Consider the following 19541-nt stretch of genomic DNA (forward strand, 5'->3'; position numbering starts at 1 on the left):
TACTCTTTTATTATTGTTGTAAATATATATATCTATCACACAATGCTTGCCAATTCAGTTTTTTATATGTGTACAATTTATTGACAGCAATTATAATAATCAGCTGTGCAATCCTAGCCTTAATCAATGGAATTTTTCTTTCTGCATTTTTGACTGAGGGGTCAATACCAAAGATTTCAGGATACCAAACCCTGTGTCTCTCATATGCAGATTGTTTACAAGGGAAATTGTGCCAAGAGATTGTTCCCAGACACTTGGATCCCTCAGTCACATGGAGGATATAAAAAGGGCTTAGAGAGAGAAGAGGGCTAAGGGAGCTGGTAAGTCGATGTCTTTGGAGAGAACTGTCCACAGGCTGTCAGGCTGTGGTGAGGTTCCTGCAGGCTTCTCTTGGGGGAGGTCTGTGGGTAGACTGTGGCACCTTCTAAACCCAGGCCAACTGAGGGGGATGTGAAGGCTTCTCGGAGAGCTTTGAGGTATGCTGCCATAGGTTGGGCAAGCAGAGAACCGGGCCTATTTGGGCCCAAGAAATCTCAATGGCCAGGTGACAGGGGTCTGATTCTGGCCCTGGAACCTGGAAGGGGAATGGCAGACCAGCTGCCACCCTACAGCAAGTGCTCCAGACTTTCCTATGGATCAGAGTGGGGCATGGTGAGAGAGAGCCGGTGTGCACCACCTTGACAGGGCCTTCTGGAGGTTTGGGGGTCCTTGCAGGGAGAGGCTGGAGGTGGTCCCATGGGCACCCAAGTGTAAAGGGAAGGGTCATGAGGGGGCACCAGGAAAAGAGTGCATCTCCTGGCTGAGGAAACTGCAGAGGAGAATGTACGAAAGTTAGTCTCCAAAAAACTGACAAGAATCCATCTGATAGGCCTGAGCAGGGAGAGCCACCCAGGTAGCCCATCCTCAACCCTGACTGGGAGCCTGGCTCTGATGGAATGGGAGCTAGTGGGAAGGACTGAAGTCCCACGACCGACACCCCCCCCCACACACACCTTTTCCACCCCAACAGTCTTCCTGCTCTGAGCAGACCTGGGAGTAGAAGTGATAACTTTACAGTAAGTTCTGCGTTTGGACTATTCTTGGGCTGGATTGTGCAGAAAGGGCTTTGGTGGGACAGCAGGAGACCCCCAGAGGGAACTAAGTTTCAGGAAGAGGCCGTGAGAGAAGGCTGTGGTGCAAACCAATAGAAGAGTCTTTCTGGGAAGTGGGGCTCGGCAAGGTCAAATGCTGGATAGAAATGTGTCCACCAGGTTTAGCAGTGAAGTGGCTTGGCATGGGTGAGTGAGGGTGAGGATGGAGTTGAAAATGCAGGAGTACCATTCACAGATGATTTGGTGCATGGAAAGCATAGGCTGGAGGTGGGGGAGTCAAATGAGTTTGGTCAGATGAGTCTCTACTTTGGGTTTGGAACCTCCAGAGATGTCTAAAGTTGGCAGCTGGATGTGCTCATCAAGATTCTTCTTCTTAGCCACGAGAGGGGAGGAGAGTGTGTAAAAGAAGGGCCTAAGGAACTTGAACATTTCGTCAGATACTCAGTGACAGAGGTAGGAGGGGACCCTGGAGAGTGTCCTCGGCCACTAAGTTAATTGCTATGGAGGACACACACAAGACAAAGGCAGACAAGGCTTCACTGAATGCAGACACAAGGAGGTCCCTGCTGGCTGGCTGAGAGCTTTTGGTGGGATGGTGGAGGCAGCAGCGAGGTTGCAGTGGACTGAGGTGTGAAGGGAAGGTGAGGGCAGGGAAGCCATATGAGGGTCAGGTGTCACAGGTCCAAGGGCAGCCATGGCTCATGACCCAGGAGCAGCCCCTGCCTTGACATAGGGTCATTCCCATCACAACTGTCCTTTCCTGTCTCTGCTTTTCCAAACCCTACCCATTGTGCCAGCCAACTATGATCCTCTCCCTCCCCAATGCCCAGACTGAGAGTCCCCAGTGTCCTTTTGTGGGCAGAACAAGTGGTTGTGCTAGGCATACTGCTGTCCACACCCAGCTTTTCCTTGACAGGCCCATGCTCCCAGCATGTTCCAGGGAAAACCACCACAAGTCCTGTGTAGTTATAGGAATCACCCCCCACACACATACACCCCAGCTCCACCCCTCTCCATGCTTGCTCAGGACCAGGCTCCTTGGGCCTCTGCCATGGTCCCTGTCAAATCTCAGCCCAAGAACAGAGTCGAGGCGAGATCACGTAAGCCATTTATTGTTTGTTTTAAAAATATGTATTTTATTTATACACGAAGTTTGGTGAGAAGTGCTCAGTTCAGACAACACCTGGCATTTAATGCTTGTTCCTTCCCCTTTTTCCTACCCTCTCCTTCCCTCCTGCTGGTCAGTGTGAAATTCTGGAAAAGAAAAAATGAGAGCCACACTAAAAGCTAAGGAGTCAGGTCTGCTTGCTCCTGCCCTCAGCTACACTGCCTATCAGCTGCCAGGCCCAGGCACCTGTCTCAGGGCTCCTGGGCTGTTCACACACAAAACCACAGTCTCCTTCCGGCCAGCTGGGCTGGCAGCCCAGCCTGCCTCCCAACCCACATCCGGCCTGTGTGGCGGGCACAGCAGGCCAGGAAGGGGCACACACCTCTCCAAGGCTTGAAAGCAAAGCATAGAGATATACAAAAATAAGATTTTCACTCGGAGAAGTGAGCTGGGATGGCTAAAACTAAGTCCCACGCTGGACTCAAAGGGAACACAAGAGAAATCACTGGGAGTGGGGTGGGATTGGGGCTGGGGTGCCACCAAGGGGACTCAGGATGACAGGAAGAAACATAATACTTTACTCGCCGGCAGTGCCCCCTTCTGCAATGCCACGAGCGTCAAAATGGCCAGCCCTCAGACAGCTTGGCGAGGTAGGTTAGGAGGAGCCAGTCTCCAGTGTCTCGGGCTGCCCGGACTGGGCACGTGACTGAGGTGGCCTGTGCGGTGGATGCCTGACAGGAGGGTGGCTCTGCTGGAGAGCTGGGTCTGGGCAGCTGAGCCCCTGCCTACTCAGGCTCTGCCAGCAGACACTGTCACTCTCCTGGTGACAGTTCTCTACATTAAAAGATTTGCATATGCTAAATAGGATTGTCAGCAGCTGAAGAGGCCCTGGGGTAACTGGACTAGAAAATTTATTTTTCCCTGAAAAAGCCTTCTCACAAGATCTGTAGGGCAGCCTGGACTCTCCTCCGGAAGATGCCAGACCTGGGGATAGTTTGGCCCATACTGCTCACTTTCCCAATGGGCTCACGGTTCCCTCTCCTCCCAGGGACAAACATGGCCTCTTCCCTCTACAGGGCCCAAACTACTTCTGTTTCCCATGCTACTGGAGAGGAGCTGGGGACCACACAGGTTCCCTCCCCACATGGTCAGAAGCAGAAAGGTCCAGAGAAGAGAGAGTCCTGGGAGATGACTGTAGGTATCTTTCTTCAGAAGGTCTGAGGGCCACATGGCTGAGTGCTATTCAGCTGATGCTGAGCTGCTCAGCCTCAAGCCCATGAGGCTCTGTCAGCCTTCCATTCCCTTGGTTGGGCAGGGCCCACCAGGTTCCAGGGGCAAGGAGCAGCTGTGTGCCAGGCCGTGAGCAGGCTAGCTCCTGGCACCCTTCAGTTTAATGGTAATACTCATACAGGAGGTTAAGCTCTCCTGGGCAGAAAAGGCAACCTCAGTGTTTAGGAGTAGCCTGGGGCCCAGATCCCTTTCTCCTACAAGGTTTCTCTTCTTCTTCTTCTTCTTTTTTTTTTTTTTTTTGTAGACTTGATCCTACAGGAATAAAACAGGACCCTGGGGACAATGGGAGGCCCGAGTGAGCCCCGCTGACAAGAACCCTACCCATGGAGCCAGGAGGAAGGGCTTGCCTGCTTTAGGCTAGGGGCAGAGGTGGCTGCCTCACACCACCTGAGGGAGCCTGTCTTGTATGAGTGAGGGAGTTCAGGCTTCCCTAGCCCCTCAGCCCCATTCTGATCCTGGGCAGTGAAAGACCTATGGGAGCCACACTGTTTGAGAACAGTTTTCCTTCAGTTCCAGCAGCTCCACAGACATTCTTGTTCAGAGTCAAGAAGAGGCAGCGTGACTTGCCACTCATGTCCACAGGAAAAAAAGGTTAGTTCTTTGCTCAAGTAAAAAAATATCAAATATAATAAATTTATGAAAGCCCATTCACAACATATACAGTCCCAGTTTTATGTTTTGCCTCAGCAGCTGAGATGGAGTTGCTTTTTCAGAGCCCCAGGGCATTGTGTGATGGAACAGGCCACTGCTATGTGTGGGGTCTCCAGGGATAAGCCTACCCCTCCACCGAAGAGTTGGCTCTGCCACCTTCTCAGGCTGCTGACGTGGATGCCACTCACTCTGCCTTGTAGAGCCGTAGAGCTGAGGCCCCTCTCTCACCCTGAAGCCCAAAGGAAGGAAGGCCCCCTCAGATGCTGATTTGTGACTGCATTCAGGTTTGCCACAGCGCAAAAGGCTTCTTCTTAGTGTCCTGGCCAGCTGGGGCTGAGGCTTACACGATGGACTCGCGGTCCCCATCTGGTGATGGGGGGAAGTCTGCAAGATCTTCACTGCGGCTATAATCAGACACCCGTACCTGGAGGTTATCACTGGTAGCCCTGGTGACGCTGTCATAGGAGGGTGGGAAGGATGTGGAGGAGATGGAGGAGCTGGAAGGAGGGTCCGTGCGCCGGGAGAAGTTCTCGTTCATCATGTAGGCGATGAGGCCTTCTCGCTCAGGGGCATCCTCATCAGAGAGGCCACTGCTGCCTGCCTGCTGCCGGAAGAGAAAGGAGGCGTGCTTCACAGAGCGCTGCAGCAGGTGCCTCCGGAAGGCTCGCTGGATGACCGTGGCTGATACCTCCTCGTGCTTGCGCCGGAGGGTGGTTGTGATGGGCTCGTAGGATATTTTAGATGGGTTGGCTGCCATGAACTTCTCCTCCATCTGGATCTTCAAGGCATCCATCTCCCCAGACTCACCCAAGACCCTCTTGGTGAAGGCAAAGAGGATGTCCATGCAGTGGATACGGTCCCCACTCACCATGGGTAGGTCCATGTTGATGAGGCTTATCTGGTTGGGCTTGGCGATACGGAGTGGCTCAGACAGGGCATCGGCAAAGTCAGACAGGGCTGCATACTCAATGAACTGAGTGGCCTCGGGGTCGAACTTCTCCCAGATCTCATAGAACATATCAAAGTCATCTTCACTCAGGGGCTCAGTACTCTCCTCTGTGGCCACGCTGAAGTTCTCCAGGATGATGGCAATGTACATGTTGACCACGATGAGGAAGGAGATGATGATATAGGTGGTGAAGAAGAGGATACCTACGGCTGGGCTCCCACAGTTACCCCGGGAGCCATTGCTGTTGGGCAGATTGGGGTCACAGTATGGGGGCCCTGTGTTGAGGATGGGACTGAGGAGGCCATCCCAGCCAGCTGACGTGGTGATCTGGAAAAGACACAGCATGCTGTTGGCAAAGGTCTGGAAGTTGAACATGTCGTCGATGCCAGCCTCCCACTTGACATATGCGAAGTTGGCCATGCCGAAGATGGAGTAGATGAACATGACGAGGAAGAGCAGCAGCCCAATATTGAAGAGGGCAGGCAGGGACATCATGAGGGCAAAGAGCAGCGTCCGGATCCCCTTGGCCCCTCGGATCAATCTAAGGATGCGGCCAATTCGGGCCAGGCGGATGACACGGAAGAGTGTTGGGGAGAAGAAGTACTTCTGGATGATGTCTGAGAGCACAGTGCCTGTGGGAAACAACAGAGACTGTGGCCACTGATGGCACATCCTCTCTCCAGCCCAGCTTCATTGGGGTCTCCATACTGTGAGGAGCCCTTCCCGGAAGATTGGGCCAACTTGGGCACTTTCGGACCCTGCCTCCTCCCACCTCCCTGCACCTCCATTTCTGCATCTATGACTCAGAAAATGAGGGTCCACAGCATCCACATCCTTTCCAAAGCACCTTCTCACCCCTTCTGTCACTCAATATTCTGAATATACCTGGGCAACAGAGTTGTGCCAGCCCTGTCTTCTAGATAATACATTCTAAGGTCTGAGCACATTGGTGGTCAATCTTAGATCAGAACTCAGATCTAATAACCCCTTGCTTCTTGAAATGTAGTCTCTTGGCTGGCTGTTAGGAAAGCACACACTCTGAGCTCTACCCCCAAACCCACTGTGTTTTAACCAGCCCAGATGACTCACACGCACAATGAACCCTTACATGCTGTACCTCTCAAGGCCTCCAAGACTGACACCTCAACTGTTCCACTCCTGCTACTGCCATCCTGAATTCTCTAAAGCCTCTGTCCAGTTCCCACCAAGCATGTCCTGGCCCTCATACCCATGTGGGACCTCCCAGAGCATTCCCAACTTGATGCTTCTAACCATTGGCTCATCAATGCAGTAACAACAGCCCCTGTGCTACTCTGTGAGTTCAGCAAAGGCAGGAGCTGCATTTGGCAGAATGATGAAAGTCAGAGTCACCCTAAGGCATAGCCCCATCAGGTAGGGGTTTTCAAGAGTTTGGACCCTGAGTCCAAGTGACAAAAAGAAAAATAAATAAATTGGATTTCAAAAATTTAAAAAATTTGTGTTCCAATGGACACTATCAAGAAAGTCAATCTACAAAATGGGAGAAAATATTTGCAAATCATATGTCGATAAGGAACTGGTACTCAGAATATATAACAAACCCTTATGATTCAACAACAAAAAGATAATTTGAAAATATGCAAAGCATTTGAATAGATATTTCTCCAAAAAGACATACAATGGCCACTAAGCTCATGAAAAGATATTCAACATCATTAGTCATTATAGCAATGCAAGTGCAAACAACAGTGGGCTATCACATCACACCTGCTAAACCTGTTGCCATCTAATTGATTCTGACTCATAGTGACCCTTTAGGTCAGAGAAGAATTGTCCCATAGGGTTTACAAGGCTATAAATCTTTGTGGAAGTAAAATGCTATATCTTTTTCTGGTGGACTGGCCAATGGATTCAAACCACTGATCTTTTACTTAGCAGCTGAATGCTTAACCATTGCACTACTAGGTCTCCTTATTCACACCTACTAGGATAGCTAAAATAATAACAATAATAAAAACAGATAATAACAAGTGTTGACAAGAATGTGGAATAATAGGAACCCTCATACATTGATGGGGAGGGGGGAATGTAAAATGGTACAAGCATGTTAGTGAACAATTTGGCAGTTCCTCAAAATTTTAGATTAGTGGTTGCTAGGAGTTGGGAGAGGAGAGAAAATGGGGAGTGACTGTTAATGGATACAGGGTTTCTTTGTAGGCTGATCAGAATGTTCCAAAATTAGTGCTGATGGGTGCACAACTCTGTGAATATACTAAATGAATTGTACACATTAAATGATGACATTTGTGGCATGTGAATTATATCTCAATAAAGCTGTTATGGAAATAAAAGAGTCTGGTCTCTGAGGTCAAACAGACATGGGTCTGAATCCTCTCTGCTGCTCCCTAGCTGTATGTCCACTATAGTGGTGACTTTATAAGGTGAACTGCATGAGATGGATGCTGTGTCAATGAGCCTGGCACACATCTTGGTGGTTAGACTCCAGAATCTTCTGAGTACTCACCTCACCCTAAGGGAGGGGAACCTCTTCTTTCTTCAACTTAGGATTCAGGCTTTCCCTTGAGAGGCCAAAAAAGCCTCCAGGGCCTCTCCCACCTTTCCCAGACTCATCCTTAAATGTCCCCAAGCAGTCAGCTGCATTCCAGGATCCCCTGGAGGAGGGGGCCAGAAGGGAGTGATGGCCTTTCTTCCAGGTTAGCCCCCTTGGTTTGAATGGGCCTCCCAGAAAAGTTCTCTCTGGAACTCTGTGTATGTGTTTGCACATGCACGCACGTCTCTGTGTGTATGCATGTTAGACAGTGAGTGAGAGAGAGATCGGGGGAAGGATAGACAGAAAAGGACAAAGAAGCTTAGTGTTGTACTTGTCATTAATGGTGACCTGGTCCAGACCCAGAGGCTGGAAAAGAGCCTGACCTGAGGAGGGCTTCTCTGTCCAGACATGCATACCTACCCACGATGGAGAGGATGACAACCACGAAGTCAAAGATGTTCCAGCTGTTGGTGAAGTAGTAGTGGCGCAGGGCAGCCATCTTGATGATGCACTCGCCCGTGAAGATGGCTACAAAGAGCAGGTTGATCTTGGCCAAGATGTTGACCTTCTCAGGGCTCTGGTCATCTGTCTCCACCATCATGGTCACCATGTTCAAGCAGATAAGAAACATGATGGTGACGTCAAAAGCCTGCTTGGTCACGATGTCAAACATGAAGCCCTGGTACTTGTTCTGAAATGAGAGGCAAATGCTGTGGGCTCAGCAGGGAGTGCAGACAGGCCAGCAAACTTTAGTTGTTGCCTCTCAGCCCAACAATCCACCCTTCTACTCTACTCTTTGGTGAGGCCATTAGCTTTGCTATACTGTCCCTGGAAGTGCAAAGGAAGAAGGCAGGGGTTGAAAAAGCCTGGCCTTCCTGCTGAACACTACCCGCCTTTAAGGTCCAGTTCTTAGGTACTTTCCTCTCTGAGGCCTTCTTTGATGAATCTTAAGGAAGGGATTTCTCCTACCCCGAGTTTTCTTAGCACATTGTGCTTCTCTTTTTGTTCCCACTGCCTCAGATTTAAAGTTTAATCCTAAATATTCTGTTAGCTCTGTGGTTTAACAGATTTTTTCCACTCTTTTTATGAAATTTATTATTTATTCTACTAACTATATTTGCATATGTTTTAATTGTATGCAACAAATGCAACACATTGCCATTGAGTCGAATCTGACTCATAGCAACCCCTGCTTGGGTTTTTGAGGCAGTATCACTATGGAAGTAGACTGCCTAACCTTCCTTACGAGGAGTGGCTGGTGGGTTTGAACTGACAGCCTTCTGGTTAGCAGTCAAATGCTTTGGGCACTACACCACCAGAGCTCTCTGTTTTAATTGTAAGCAGGGCCATATTAAAGGAGCCCTAGTGGCACAGTGGTAAAAGTGCTTGGCTGGTAACTGAAAGGTCAGTGGTTTGGACTCACTAGTTGCTCCTCGGGAGAAAGATGTGGCACTCTGCTTCTGCAAAGATTTACAGTCTTAGAAATCCTAGCCACTTACTAGCTAGTAATTTAGGTTATGTCACCTAATTGTTACCCCCCACCCCTACCATCATAAAACACACACACACACACACACATTTTGGACAGTAGCTTGATCAGGCCAGAATCGGGTCAGAATCTAGTCAATGGCAGTGGGTTTGGATTTGGTTAGGTCCCTATCATTTGGGGGAAGAGGTGAAATTATAAATAACTGAACACATGTACAACTACCCCAGAGCAGAGCAGAGTGAACAGGAAAAATCAGATGAAACTGAGTAGATAGAAAAACTGAGGCTGCCACTTACTAGCTGGTAATTTAGGTTATGTTACCTAATTGTTACCCCCACCCCTACCACCATAAAACACATACAAACACACACACACACACACACACACACACACATTTTGGACAGTAGCTTGATCAGGCCAATAGGGGTGAGCCTGGCAGAGGACTCTGCAGCCTCTTCTGGCCCCACCCATCCATGGCACTCTGGAATACAGCTCCTTGACTGCTCAGGGGGTTGCAAAAATGAGGCTATAAAATGGGGCTGAGGGCTGTGGTGGCTGCTTTGCCCTCCTTGGGGAAAGCCTTTACCCTGGTAGGGGAGGAGGGGGCTCCTTCAGAGGCAGATGGGTTCCTGTGGGTGGTGAGTATCCCTTGGATGCCACAGCCTTCTCACGGCTTCCTCACTAGCTCCATGAGACCAAAACTGCTATGTATGGCCAGATACCAGAGAGGGTCCCTCATTTCCTGGACTGGCCAAGGGCCCCAGGCTGGACCAAGAGATCATGAAGAAGCCCCAGTGACCAGCTGTGTGGTGTAGGGGTTTCCCAGGGTCCGCATAGCAGATTCTCTCTATACGCAAATGGGAACCTGGCTCACCAAGGGCCGTGGGATGGGCTTCTGGGGCTTCTTGGAGCCCAGCTTCTTCATAGCATTGTAGTACTTCTTCTGTTCCTCTGTCATGAAGATGTCCTGGCCCCCTAAGTGCAGAGAGACAGGGATCACCTCATTTTGGGGTCCTCAGAGGCCCTAGCATAGAAGGGACAGGGATCTTCCCTTCTTGATGAGGGTGCAAGGGTGGCCCCCTCTTCACTTCCTCTCCTGGTAGAAAAAAAAGCATGTCCCTATCTTGTATGAGAAGTTCTTCCCCAGACCTATTTTTCGAGTCCCTCCTCTCCCTTCATCCTGAAGTCTCTCTGGCTTTGTGACCAGGAAATCCAGTTCCTAGCCCCTCCTCACTCCCTTGCTCAGCTCAGCTAGCCCAGGGTTCTCTCCACCGACTTTGTTGTCTACAACCCAGTCATGGTCCCTGTGATAGAACTCCAGGCAGACCCTGTTTCTCTTGGCCTCGCATCTTTCTCTACACAGGTTCCACCCATGTTCCCTGATTAAGGACCAAATGAACAGTCACCATTCTCGCTCCAGCTTCTTTCAGGCACCTCATCTTTCAGGTAGAGTAGGGCAGGTGTGGGGCCTCCAACCAAAGCCCCTCCTTACATCCTTACAGGCCTCAGAGTGTTACATCCATGGATGTACCCCTTTCCCACCACATTCTAGTAGGAACAAGAGGACCATCTCTAACAGAGAAGGAGAGATGGGGCCTGGAGCCAGAATTGCTCCTCAATGCCCTGGCGAGCCCTGCTCTGCCCAGGTAGGGAGCCTGTGCTCTACGTATCTTTTTCTTCTGTTGGTTGAAGTTGTCAATGATGACACCAATGAAAAGGTTCAGGGTGAAGAAAGATCCGAAGATGATGAAAATGACGAAGTAGATGTACATGTAGAGGTTGTACTCCCACTGGGGCTGCTCTTCACACTGAAGGGGAGAGATCATACAGGGGATCAGACAAGCTGTGGTCTAGCAGATGAGAAGCGATATGGTCTGGGAGACAGGATGTGTTCTGGGGGATCAGACAGGCATGGGGGTGAAGGCAGAGGGCTGGCTGGGTGTCTACTCTGTGGGAGAGAGGGTGTGTCCAGTGGCAGGTCACCAGCACAGATGTGTATGTTTGAGTACAGAGCAGGGCCAGGGGCAGGTGGGATAAAGAGTAATTACAAGAGTAATGTAATTACAAGAGTAATGGTGACAGGATAGAAAGCAGCACTGGGCTAAAGATGGCACATTATCACTGCATGGCTTTAGCCCCTGGGGACTTGGAGGTTTGAATAAATCATGCCTCTCTCGGTATTCATGGCACTGTTGGTGTGACTGAGTAGGACCCAAGAATGAAGAAGAAACTAGATTTGAGTCTCTGTTGCTTCCACCCATTCTCCTGGGGAAAAACTTAAGATTAAACTACAGTGAATTGAATTTGAGAGACATTCGAGAATTTTTTGACTCCTTAGAAGGTCACATAGTCTTGTTGCAGGGCCAGGGCTGGGCATCTCAGATCAGGAGATCTGGTCCTTGTAGGCTGGGTTTTCAGATATAGACACAGGTTCCTGCTTTGGTAAGAGAGGCTACTGTGACAACCTACCCCCCTGGAGTCCACAGCTGCATACATAATGTCCATCCAGCCTTTAAATGTTGCCTGGAAGGAAAAGACAATATTAAGAAAATCTTTTAACTCTACACCTTACCTGAGCCACTTAGGACTCCTGTCTGGACAAATGAGACCAGGACAGAACCCTCTACAAGAAGCAAGCACCTTCTCTTGTCCCCTTTAGCAGTGTCCAACTAACCAGTAGGTCAGGGAAGGGCGTTCTTGTTTTAGGGGATGGTGGCATGGGCAAGGGGTGCAGGAAAAGCCTGCCCAGAAGACCCCATGAAAGTCATGCAATGGGAGAACCAGCTTCTTGATTGAGAATAAGAAATTCAGAGACTGATGAGGCCTGAAGTGGTCTGTCCTCAGATCCATGTTCATTTCACAATCTAAAATGACACAGGGTCCTGACAGCAGGTGTCTAGGACAGAGAAGTGGGGCTTGGGTTCTCTGTTCCAGCTGCAGGTACCCCTTGCCATGCACCTCAGAGAACAACGTGGCTTCTATTCCAGAGACTTCCAAAGGCAGTCCCTAGAGGATTCCAACCTTCCCTTGTTCTTAAGGGGGCCCTTTTGCCAGTGTTGTTATGGTAAATGTTTCCAGAAGGTAAATAAGCCCTGATTGTTGTGTTTGCCAATTACTCTGGTGTAAATACTCCCATCATGACTGATTTCAAGTTACTAACATTATGTTACTAAACACAGAGCTGTGAACAGAAGTGCAGGAGCATGCCATTATAGTATTCCCACTATACAGATACAATAGATATATGTAACATCCAGAGCATAGGTGAGAGTAAAATGTAATGGAGACTTTATTATTGATGCTTTCATATGATTTAGTTAATTACAAGTTTATATAACTTAAGTCTGAATAATGGCTGTGTTTAGCAATCAGTTTGCAAAATTCCTGAAAATGTAAAAATTGTCTCTTGTGAGCTGGTACAAACTGGCTGTAGCATATCACCCCATGAGGGAAAAGAGGGAAGTTGAGGGGAACAGGGCCCTAATGCTGACAGCATCATATGTCCTTCTCTGGGCTGCAATGAGGACTCTGAAAGAGCCCAAGAAATATGCTTGGTGTTCACAGCAACTGCCTGATGTGTCCATGGCAAAATGTAGCATTGCCCTAGGCCTCCTCTGAGGGCACAAGCTCAGCTGCACATTCTTTCTATGTCTAAGAGTTCTTCTGAGGCAGGCAGGGCACATGCAGAAACTGAGGCCCAAAGAAGGGAAGTTACTTCAGTGCTCTGTGTCAATGTGGTACAAGGTGCTCCCTGTGCTTTGTAAGAGAAAAGAGGCCTAAAGATGTCTTGGAAACTTCTAGGGAGTACCCAAAGTTCAACATGCTTGTGAACAAATTCTTCCCAGTCACTGAGTGGTTCTGCCCATCTGAAAGTTCCAAGGGATAAAATCCTGACAGTTTAGAGAGACAGCCATGGGGATGGTAGGCTCCTAATCCTGTTCTCCACTAGGTGTTATAGGGGAGTCTCTGGGAAAAGCAACTACCAGCATTTAAGGAGTGGGTAGAGGTATGAGTGGATGCACAGGTTTTCAGAAGAGTGCCCACTGAGTTTTCCTCTACTTGGGGACTAGAGACGAGAGTTTGGACTTAAGATTGGAATAGCAAGGAAAGCAGGCTGAATTAGCGTTCTGTTTGCATTTCTGCTGTCAAGCCTAGTGGCAGGTTTATGTTCAGCACATGTTATAATCACTGAAGCCACTTGTGCTTACAAATCAGTGGAATCTTTGGAAGGACTGGATAGGACCATGCGTGTTAAAATATCATACATCTTGTATATCAAACGTGGAAATAAACACATCCTTTTAAACAACACAATAGGCATCATTACCTTTTATAACAGAGGGAGGCCAGAATCACAATTTTGCTAATAGTTTAGTCCCTGGATAGTCTAAGGTCTTCCATTTTTAACCTGTGCCCTCTTACTGCCAGACTGACAGTGTGAGGAAGTCAAATTGACCACTGGCTGGTGAGCTCGTTGTGTTTCAGTGTTCATCTGTATCATCCCATGCCCTGCACCTCAGAGAATGTGGTATCTGCTCTAGAGATGAAATCCTGGGGACTTCCCAAGGAACCAAGAAGCCCTTGGAGAATCCTTAACCTTTTTGGGGAAAGAGTGACCCTATTGTGAGGATCTAGGGCAGCCCCACTGTCCCCCTCCTGCTCAATCCATAGGTGGAGGCCCCTGCTGCTGGACATCTAGTGAGAGGAAGGAGTCCCTCCTCTCCAGGACTTACCACCTGCAGAAGGGCCAGGTACCCGGCTCCCACGTTGTCAAAGTTGACTTTCACTTTGGTCCAGTACAATTCGCCAGTCACGTTGAAGGACTCACACTCGCTCTTGTTGTTCACAATGGTATAGTTCAAAGGCAGGTCTCCCTCAGTCTGGTTGATGCACTTCCCAAACTTTCCCGCAAACATGTTCACACCCATGATGCTGAAGATGAGCCAGAAGATGAGGCAGACGAGCAAGACGTTCATGATGGATGGGATGGCACCCACCAAGGCATTGACCACAACCTCAATGGACAGAGAAGAGGCTCAGCTCCTGGGGGAGCCAAGAGGATATGCAAGACCCCCCACCAATGAACTTCCTGACTACAGGTCTCTGGGGTGGGAGATCTTGAGGTAATAGGCTCAAGATCCCTAAGGAGAAGCCGATTTCATGGCTGGACACCCTGGTGGCAAGTAGAGAGCATATGAAGCCTTTTCTGTGCCACCCTTAAGTCAGATGCGATTCCAGAGCAAATGCCTTTCCATTATTGGCTCTACCCTGAATCCATGACCTTCAAAACTTAATTTCCAATAGGTCTCTGCTAGTTGAGTATGCCAGAAATCTGATGGGAAAGACTTCTGGAGACACATTCTGAATACTCTGTGATTCCTATCAATTCCATTGGTCTAGTACATTCTCTGAGCAAGCTCTGGTGGTATAATGCCTAAGGCATTTGACTGCTAACCAGAAAGCTGGCAGTTCAAACCCACCAGCCACTCCTCGGAAGGAAGATTGGGCAATCTACTTCTACTTCCATAGGGATACTGCCTCAGAAACCAAGGAGGGGTTGCTATGAGTTGGATCTGACTTGATGCAGTGGGTTTGGTTTTGAGTACATTTCTCTGAGCTAAATTTCTGACATACTTTAGGGTTGCTGGTACTTGGATGAGCATTCTCTCTTAAAGTACCCAGAGATCTCTGGATGGTAGGTCTGGAAGGAGCCATGAAAATCCTGCAATGCTCCAGAAGGTGCAGAGCTGGGAGGGCAGGTGGCGTAGGTGCTCCGTGTGCCTCTTCTCACTCCCATGGGAGCTGCTCTCTGACCCCATGAAGCCAGGGCCTCACACTCATCATCTAAAATCACAGCACTCAAGAGAGGCTTCCTTGACAAATGCATTTGGGATAATACACTCTACTCAGGGACCAAGTCCCTAGCTGCCATGAGTCAGGGACACGTTTGCAACACAGATTGAAAGTAAAGTTGGGTGTGGGGCTGTGCAGTATGGCATGCAGAGGGACTACATACTGGAGTGGTTAATACTGACCATGCAAAGGAGGAGTCATCCCTGGTTCCTCAGCAGCCCTGATGAACCATGGGAACAGAGTGGGAAACCTAACTCTCAACAGGCAACAAGCTTCAGGTGGGTGGAAGGCCCTGGAGTTTGCCCCTGGCTTGGCTTTGTGGCAACAGTCATGGAAGAGGCATTCCTGGCAACTAGCACCTCCTTGTCATCCCTTTGGAATCAAATGTCTTTGCTCCCAAAATATATTTAATGGGGTCACATTATTCACTTGCTGATGGTTTTCCATCAGGAATAAGCAATTTGTTTCTCCATAGATTGGGGATGTGTGTAGTCAAAGCAACCAACCAAATGATGGGCTGTGATGGGCCAGTGAGAAAGATACAGAGGTGACTTGTAAAGCCACATGGAATTTGGTACATTTCATAAACTGCATACATATGTATGTATGTGTACACACACAAACTCTCTCTCTCTTCCATTGTGCTTGTTTATTTTCTGACGATAGCCATCATGACTACTGCTTTTCTTGATAGGCTCTATTATTTCCCTCATATAGTCACATTCTTTGGTGAAATTTGGTAATTTTAAAAACGCATAGGGCTTTGTACTAAGAAAATAGTGCAAAATAGCAAATGACCGTTTCACTCTGCAAACTGATAACCAAGGAGGGAAAACAGCTTGCTCTGTCCTCGCCAGAGCTGCACTGCCCATCACATCCAGAGGAAGGGTTGGCCAGTGTCTGTCATAGAGGCTGGGCACAGAGGAGCACAAGGAGTGGGGCACACAGAGATGAGGCCCTGAGGGATGGGAACTGGAGGGGCCTCGAGTGTCAGTGGGGCCGGGGGTGTATTGGAGACGCCTATGCCTGGTGAGCTCTGCTTCCTCTTCTTTGTCTAGTGCCCTCTCCGCCCTCACTGAAGCCCATAGGGCTGGAGGCTGAGAGCCCTGGGGAGAGGGTTCTCACCACTCTCTAACCCTGCTGGGGCCTCCAAGCTATAGCTGGGACCCTCCTGGAAATTCTGGATCATGGTCTTACTAAGTCAGGCAGGGCCACAGGTCCAAGCCCCAAGATGGGCTGCTTGGTCTGCAAGCTGAGCCTGGGGATCCCCTTACGGAACCACCTCCCTCTCCCCCCGTGGGAAGGCAGCATCTCCTTCTTACCCTCATGCCTTCGAATCGTGACAAGGCTCTCAGAGGTCGAAGTGCACGTAATGTTCGCAGTGACTTGATGGGGCCCATCTCGGCAAAGCCCAGGGTGTTTGCCACCAGGCTTATCAGTGAGACCTGTGGGGAGCAGGGGGAGTGGTGGGGATGGGGACAGTTCTAGAGATGAGACAGTAGGGCTCTCCACCCACCTAAGCCAGGACCGGATACGAGAGAGCCAGTAGGGCTTCCAGTGTTTCACCTTCATTATCCTGGGGTTGGGTCATCTTCTCTGGCCCACCATGCACCACACCAGGCTTCCTGAGCCAAGAGGCATGGGGCAAGCCCAAGTGTGCAAGGCACTTCATACACATGTTCTGTCAAAGCTCTAGTAACCCTAGGACGTTGCAATGCTGTATTCCTATTCTACAGATATAAGAACTGAGTGCCAAGGCTCCAAGGCTGATGTGAAGGAGCAGGATCTCAAAGCCTGGACTTTGGTCTCCATGTGTGCTGTATGCTGCCCAATTATACTCCTTTAGTGAGGCTTTTAGGGGACCTTCTTCTGAGGGCAGGGCCTCCAGGGCACCAGGACCATCAATCTGCTCACCCAGTTCTCAGCCTGGCCTCCTGTGCCTTCTCTGTTCTTTCCAAGCTCACCCTGCCTGCTCCACCCAGTTTCCTCATCACAGTTGATGGCCACTCCATCCTTCCAGCTGCTCAGGCCACAAGCCTTGGCATCATCCCTGCCTCTGCTCTGTCTCTCATACCCTACCTCCAACCTATCAGGATTTCCTGTTGGCTCTGCCTTCAAACTATATCCCAAGTCCAAACATTCCTCACCACTTCTACTAGCCATCACCCTTGCCAGGTCATGATCATCTCTCCTCTGGATTTCTGCCACAGACTCCCAACCCTTCTCCCTGCTTACACCTACCCCACCCCCACACATTCCGAGTGATCCTTTAAGAACATGAGTCAGTTCATGGCACTCTTTGGGTCAAAGCTTTCTAATGCCTCCCAATTTCATTCTGAATTAAACTCCATAACTTTTCTCAAAGCTGCATACCCCAATGCAATCTGGCCTCATCCCCTCTACTCCTCCCCACAACCTCCATTCACTCTTCTCTAGCCATTCTGGCCTCCTTGCAGCTCCTCAGGAACCAGCCACACTCCCACCACAGTGCCTTTGCACTGCTGTACCAACCTCTACTTGGAACCTTCTGCCAGATATCTACCTGGCACCCCAATGTCCTTCAAAACTGCTCAAATGTCACCTTCTTGGTGGGCCCACCCTGGACAGTTGATTTAAGGTTGCAACCTGCACCTCTCTTCCCAATCCTGGCACCTAATCTCCCTCCTGTCTCTCATTTCCTTGTTTCACCTTGATACCTATTACCTGCTAACATAAAATTGATTGATTTTTATTATGTTTATTGTTCATAGCCACTACCTTCCTCTAGCAGAATATAAGTTCAATGTGGGCAAGGATTTTTCTCTATTGTGTTCCCTGATATTCCCAGCATCTAGAGTAGTACTTGTACTGAGCAGATACTCAATAGCATTTACTAATAAATAAATAAATGCATAAATTGATCCTGAAAACATCCTTGCCCAGACCATGCTCCATTGAGCCTGAAAATGACCTCTTCCATAAAATGTGCAATGAGGGGGGAGTGCAGGCAGTGTCAAGAAAGCTGGGTTCCAGCACCCAGCCCCTATTGCTCGATGTTGAGCAAGGTCCCTCCTTGCTCTGGGCCTCAGTTTCCTCCTTCATAGGCTCATTCTTCAATCTTGAGACTAAGCAGGGAAGTACTGAGTTCCCTTGTCCCAGCCTCACTTCTGAGTTCCCTAAAGTAGCAGGTGAAGGGGAGCAGGCTTCCCCATAAGTCTTTATAGATTCCCTCTGGTCTGCTTTGGGGGATCCCTCAGCAGACCTGACTTCCCAAGGAGTTGCAGGAACATCTAGGCCAGGGGGCTTCAGGGTTGAGCTGCCAGGACCCAAGTCCCTCTTCCAGCCCCTGGGCAGCTAGGCCTTAGGAGTCCTCTCCTGCCTTCATCTCAGGGAGGCTCTGAGGGCTGGGGCAGGCTTCCAAAGGCATCTAGAGCCTCTTCTCTCCCTCTCTGCCACCCCAGTACTGCATCCTCTCAGTCACTTAAGGTGATAGAAAGAGGCCTGCACTGGGGATGCAAAGACCTGGACCTGCATCTCCATGCTCTACTCTCTGACACAAGGAGCCTCCTCTGCCCTGGCCACTTGCAGTTGACCTTCCACACAGATGTGGTGGTCCAGGTCTGGATCCTGGCCAGGCCTACTGGGGTCCGAGCCTTCCTCTTTGCCTTCTGAGTGGGTATGGGGACTGAGCACAGGCCTGAGCCTCTCTTGTAACCATAGGAAGGATAGACCTTGCTGCTGTGCAGAGTCCCGTGCCAAGTTTAGAAGCCATGAGCAAACTCTGCACCTTCTGGAAAGTCCTCTGTAGTCTGCAGAGCCTGGCCCATGTTCTGTCTGGGACACACTACAGCCTGGTGCATTCATCTGAGCCCTCTGCCTTCACCGTGATTCGCTTTGCCTACAATGAACACAGACCCAGGACAGCTCCACACCCCTGGCCTTTCTTTCCCTTCTCACTACTCTCCCACTTGACTGTGCTTCAGGACCCACATGAGATGGAATTTGTACTAGCCCTGCTTGACGCCCAGCTGCATCTTAGAGTCTGGGTAGTTGGGAGGCAGGGACCCCCACTCCATCTGCCAACTGGCAGCTCAGAGGACATGCCCACCTCTTGCCAAGGCCCTTCCTGGTTACGTCCAGGGCAGGAAAACCCATACAGCCACCTTGTCAACTACAGCAGCACCGCAAAGCTCCTCAGCCGGTGTTCATGGTCTTCCTCCTCACAGGTAACACTACCCCACCTCCTCCTCCCTAGCTGGTACCTACTACCTAAGCCAGGAGGGTCTTCCCTGCTTGCCCACCATCCTTTCATTAACCCTCTCCTCTCTGGCTTTGGCTCATTCTACCACCCTGTACTGACTGGGCCTTCTCTCTGTGTATATTAAGACCATCTCTCTGAGACTCTTAATGGGCCATCTGTCTCATAGGCCTGGCAGACACTTCACACCCCGTGTGACAAGTGTTACAACAAAGGATGGTTTACTTATCTCCCTCTCAGGGTAAGCCCCCTGCCTTGGCCTTGGCTCACACCCCGCCTGGACTGACTCTGACTGTCCCTGTCATAAGTGTAGTCTCCCCAAGAAGCTGAGGTCTCCTGAGAG

The 19541-nt window shown here is 49.7% G+C and overlaps 1 protein-coding gene across 1 annotated transcript in view; it reads right to left on the bottom strand.

Moving 5' to 3' along the window:
* Positions 1–4480: 4480 nt before the first annotated feature.
* Positions 4481–19541, bottom strand: part of SCN5A (sodium voltage-gated channel alpha subunit 5) — a 100221-nt gene continuing 85160 nt past the window's right edge. The window contains exons 21-27 of the mRNA XM_042781639.1: positions 16284–16406; positions 13842–14123; positions 11578–11631; positions 10775–10916; positions 9983–10083; positions 8040–8310; positions 4481–5721 (exon numbers count right to left, since the gene is read on the bottom strand). Of these exons, the coding sequence (XP_042637573.1) occupies positions 4481–5721; positions 8040–8310; positions 9983–10083; positions 10775–10916; positions 11578–11631; positions 13842–14123; positions 16284–16406 (2214 nt within the window). The remainder of the gene's footprint in view (positions 5722–8039; positions 8311–9982; positions 10084–10774; positions 10917–11577; positions 11632–13841; positions 14124–16283; positions 16407–19541) is intronic.

The sequence above is a fragment of the Orycteropus afer genome, unplaced genomic scaffold (assembly GCF_000298275.1).
Source record: "Orycteropus afer afer isolate SDZICR_OR568_19922 unplaced genomic scaffold, OryAfe1.0 scaffold00142, whole genome shotgun sequence".
NCBI lineage: Eukaryota > Metazoa > Chordata > Mammalia > Tubulidentata > Orycteropodidae > Orycteropus > Orycteropus afer.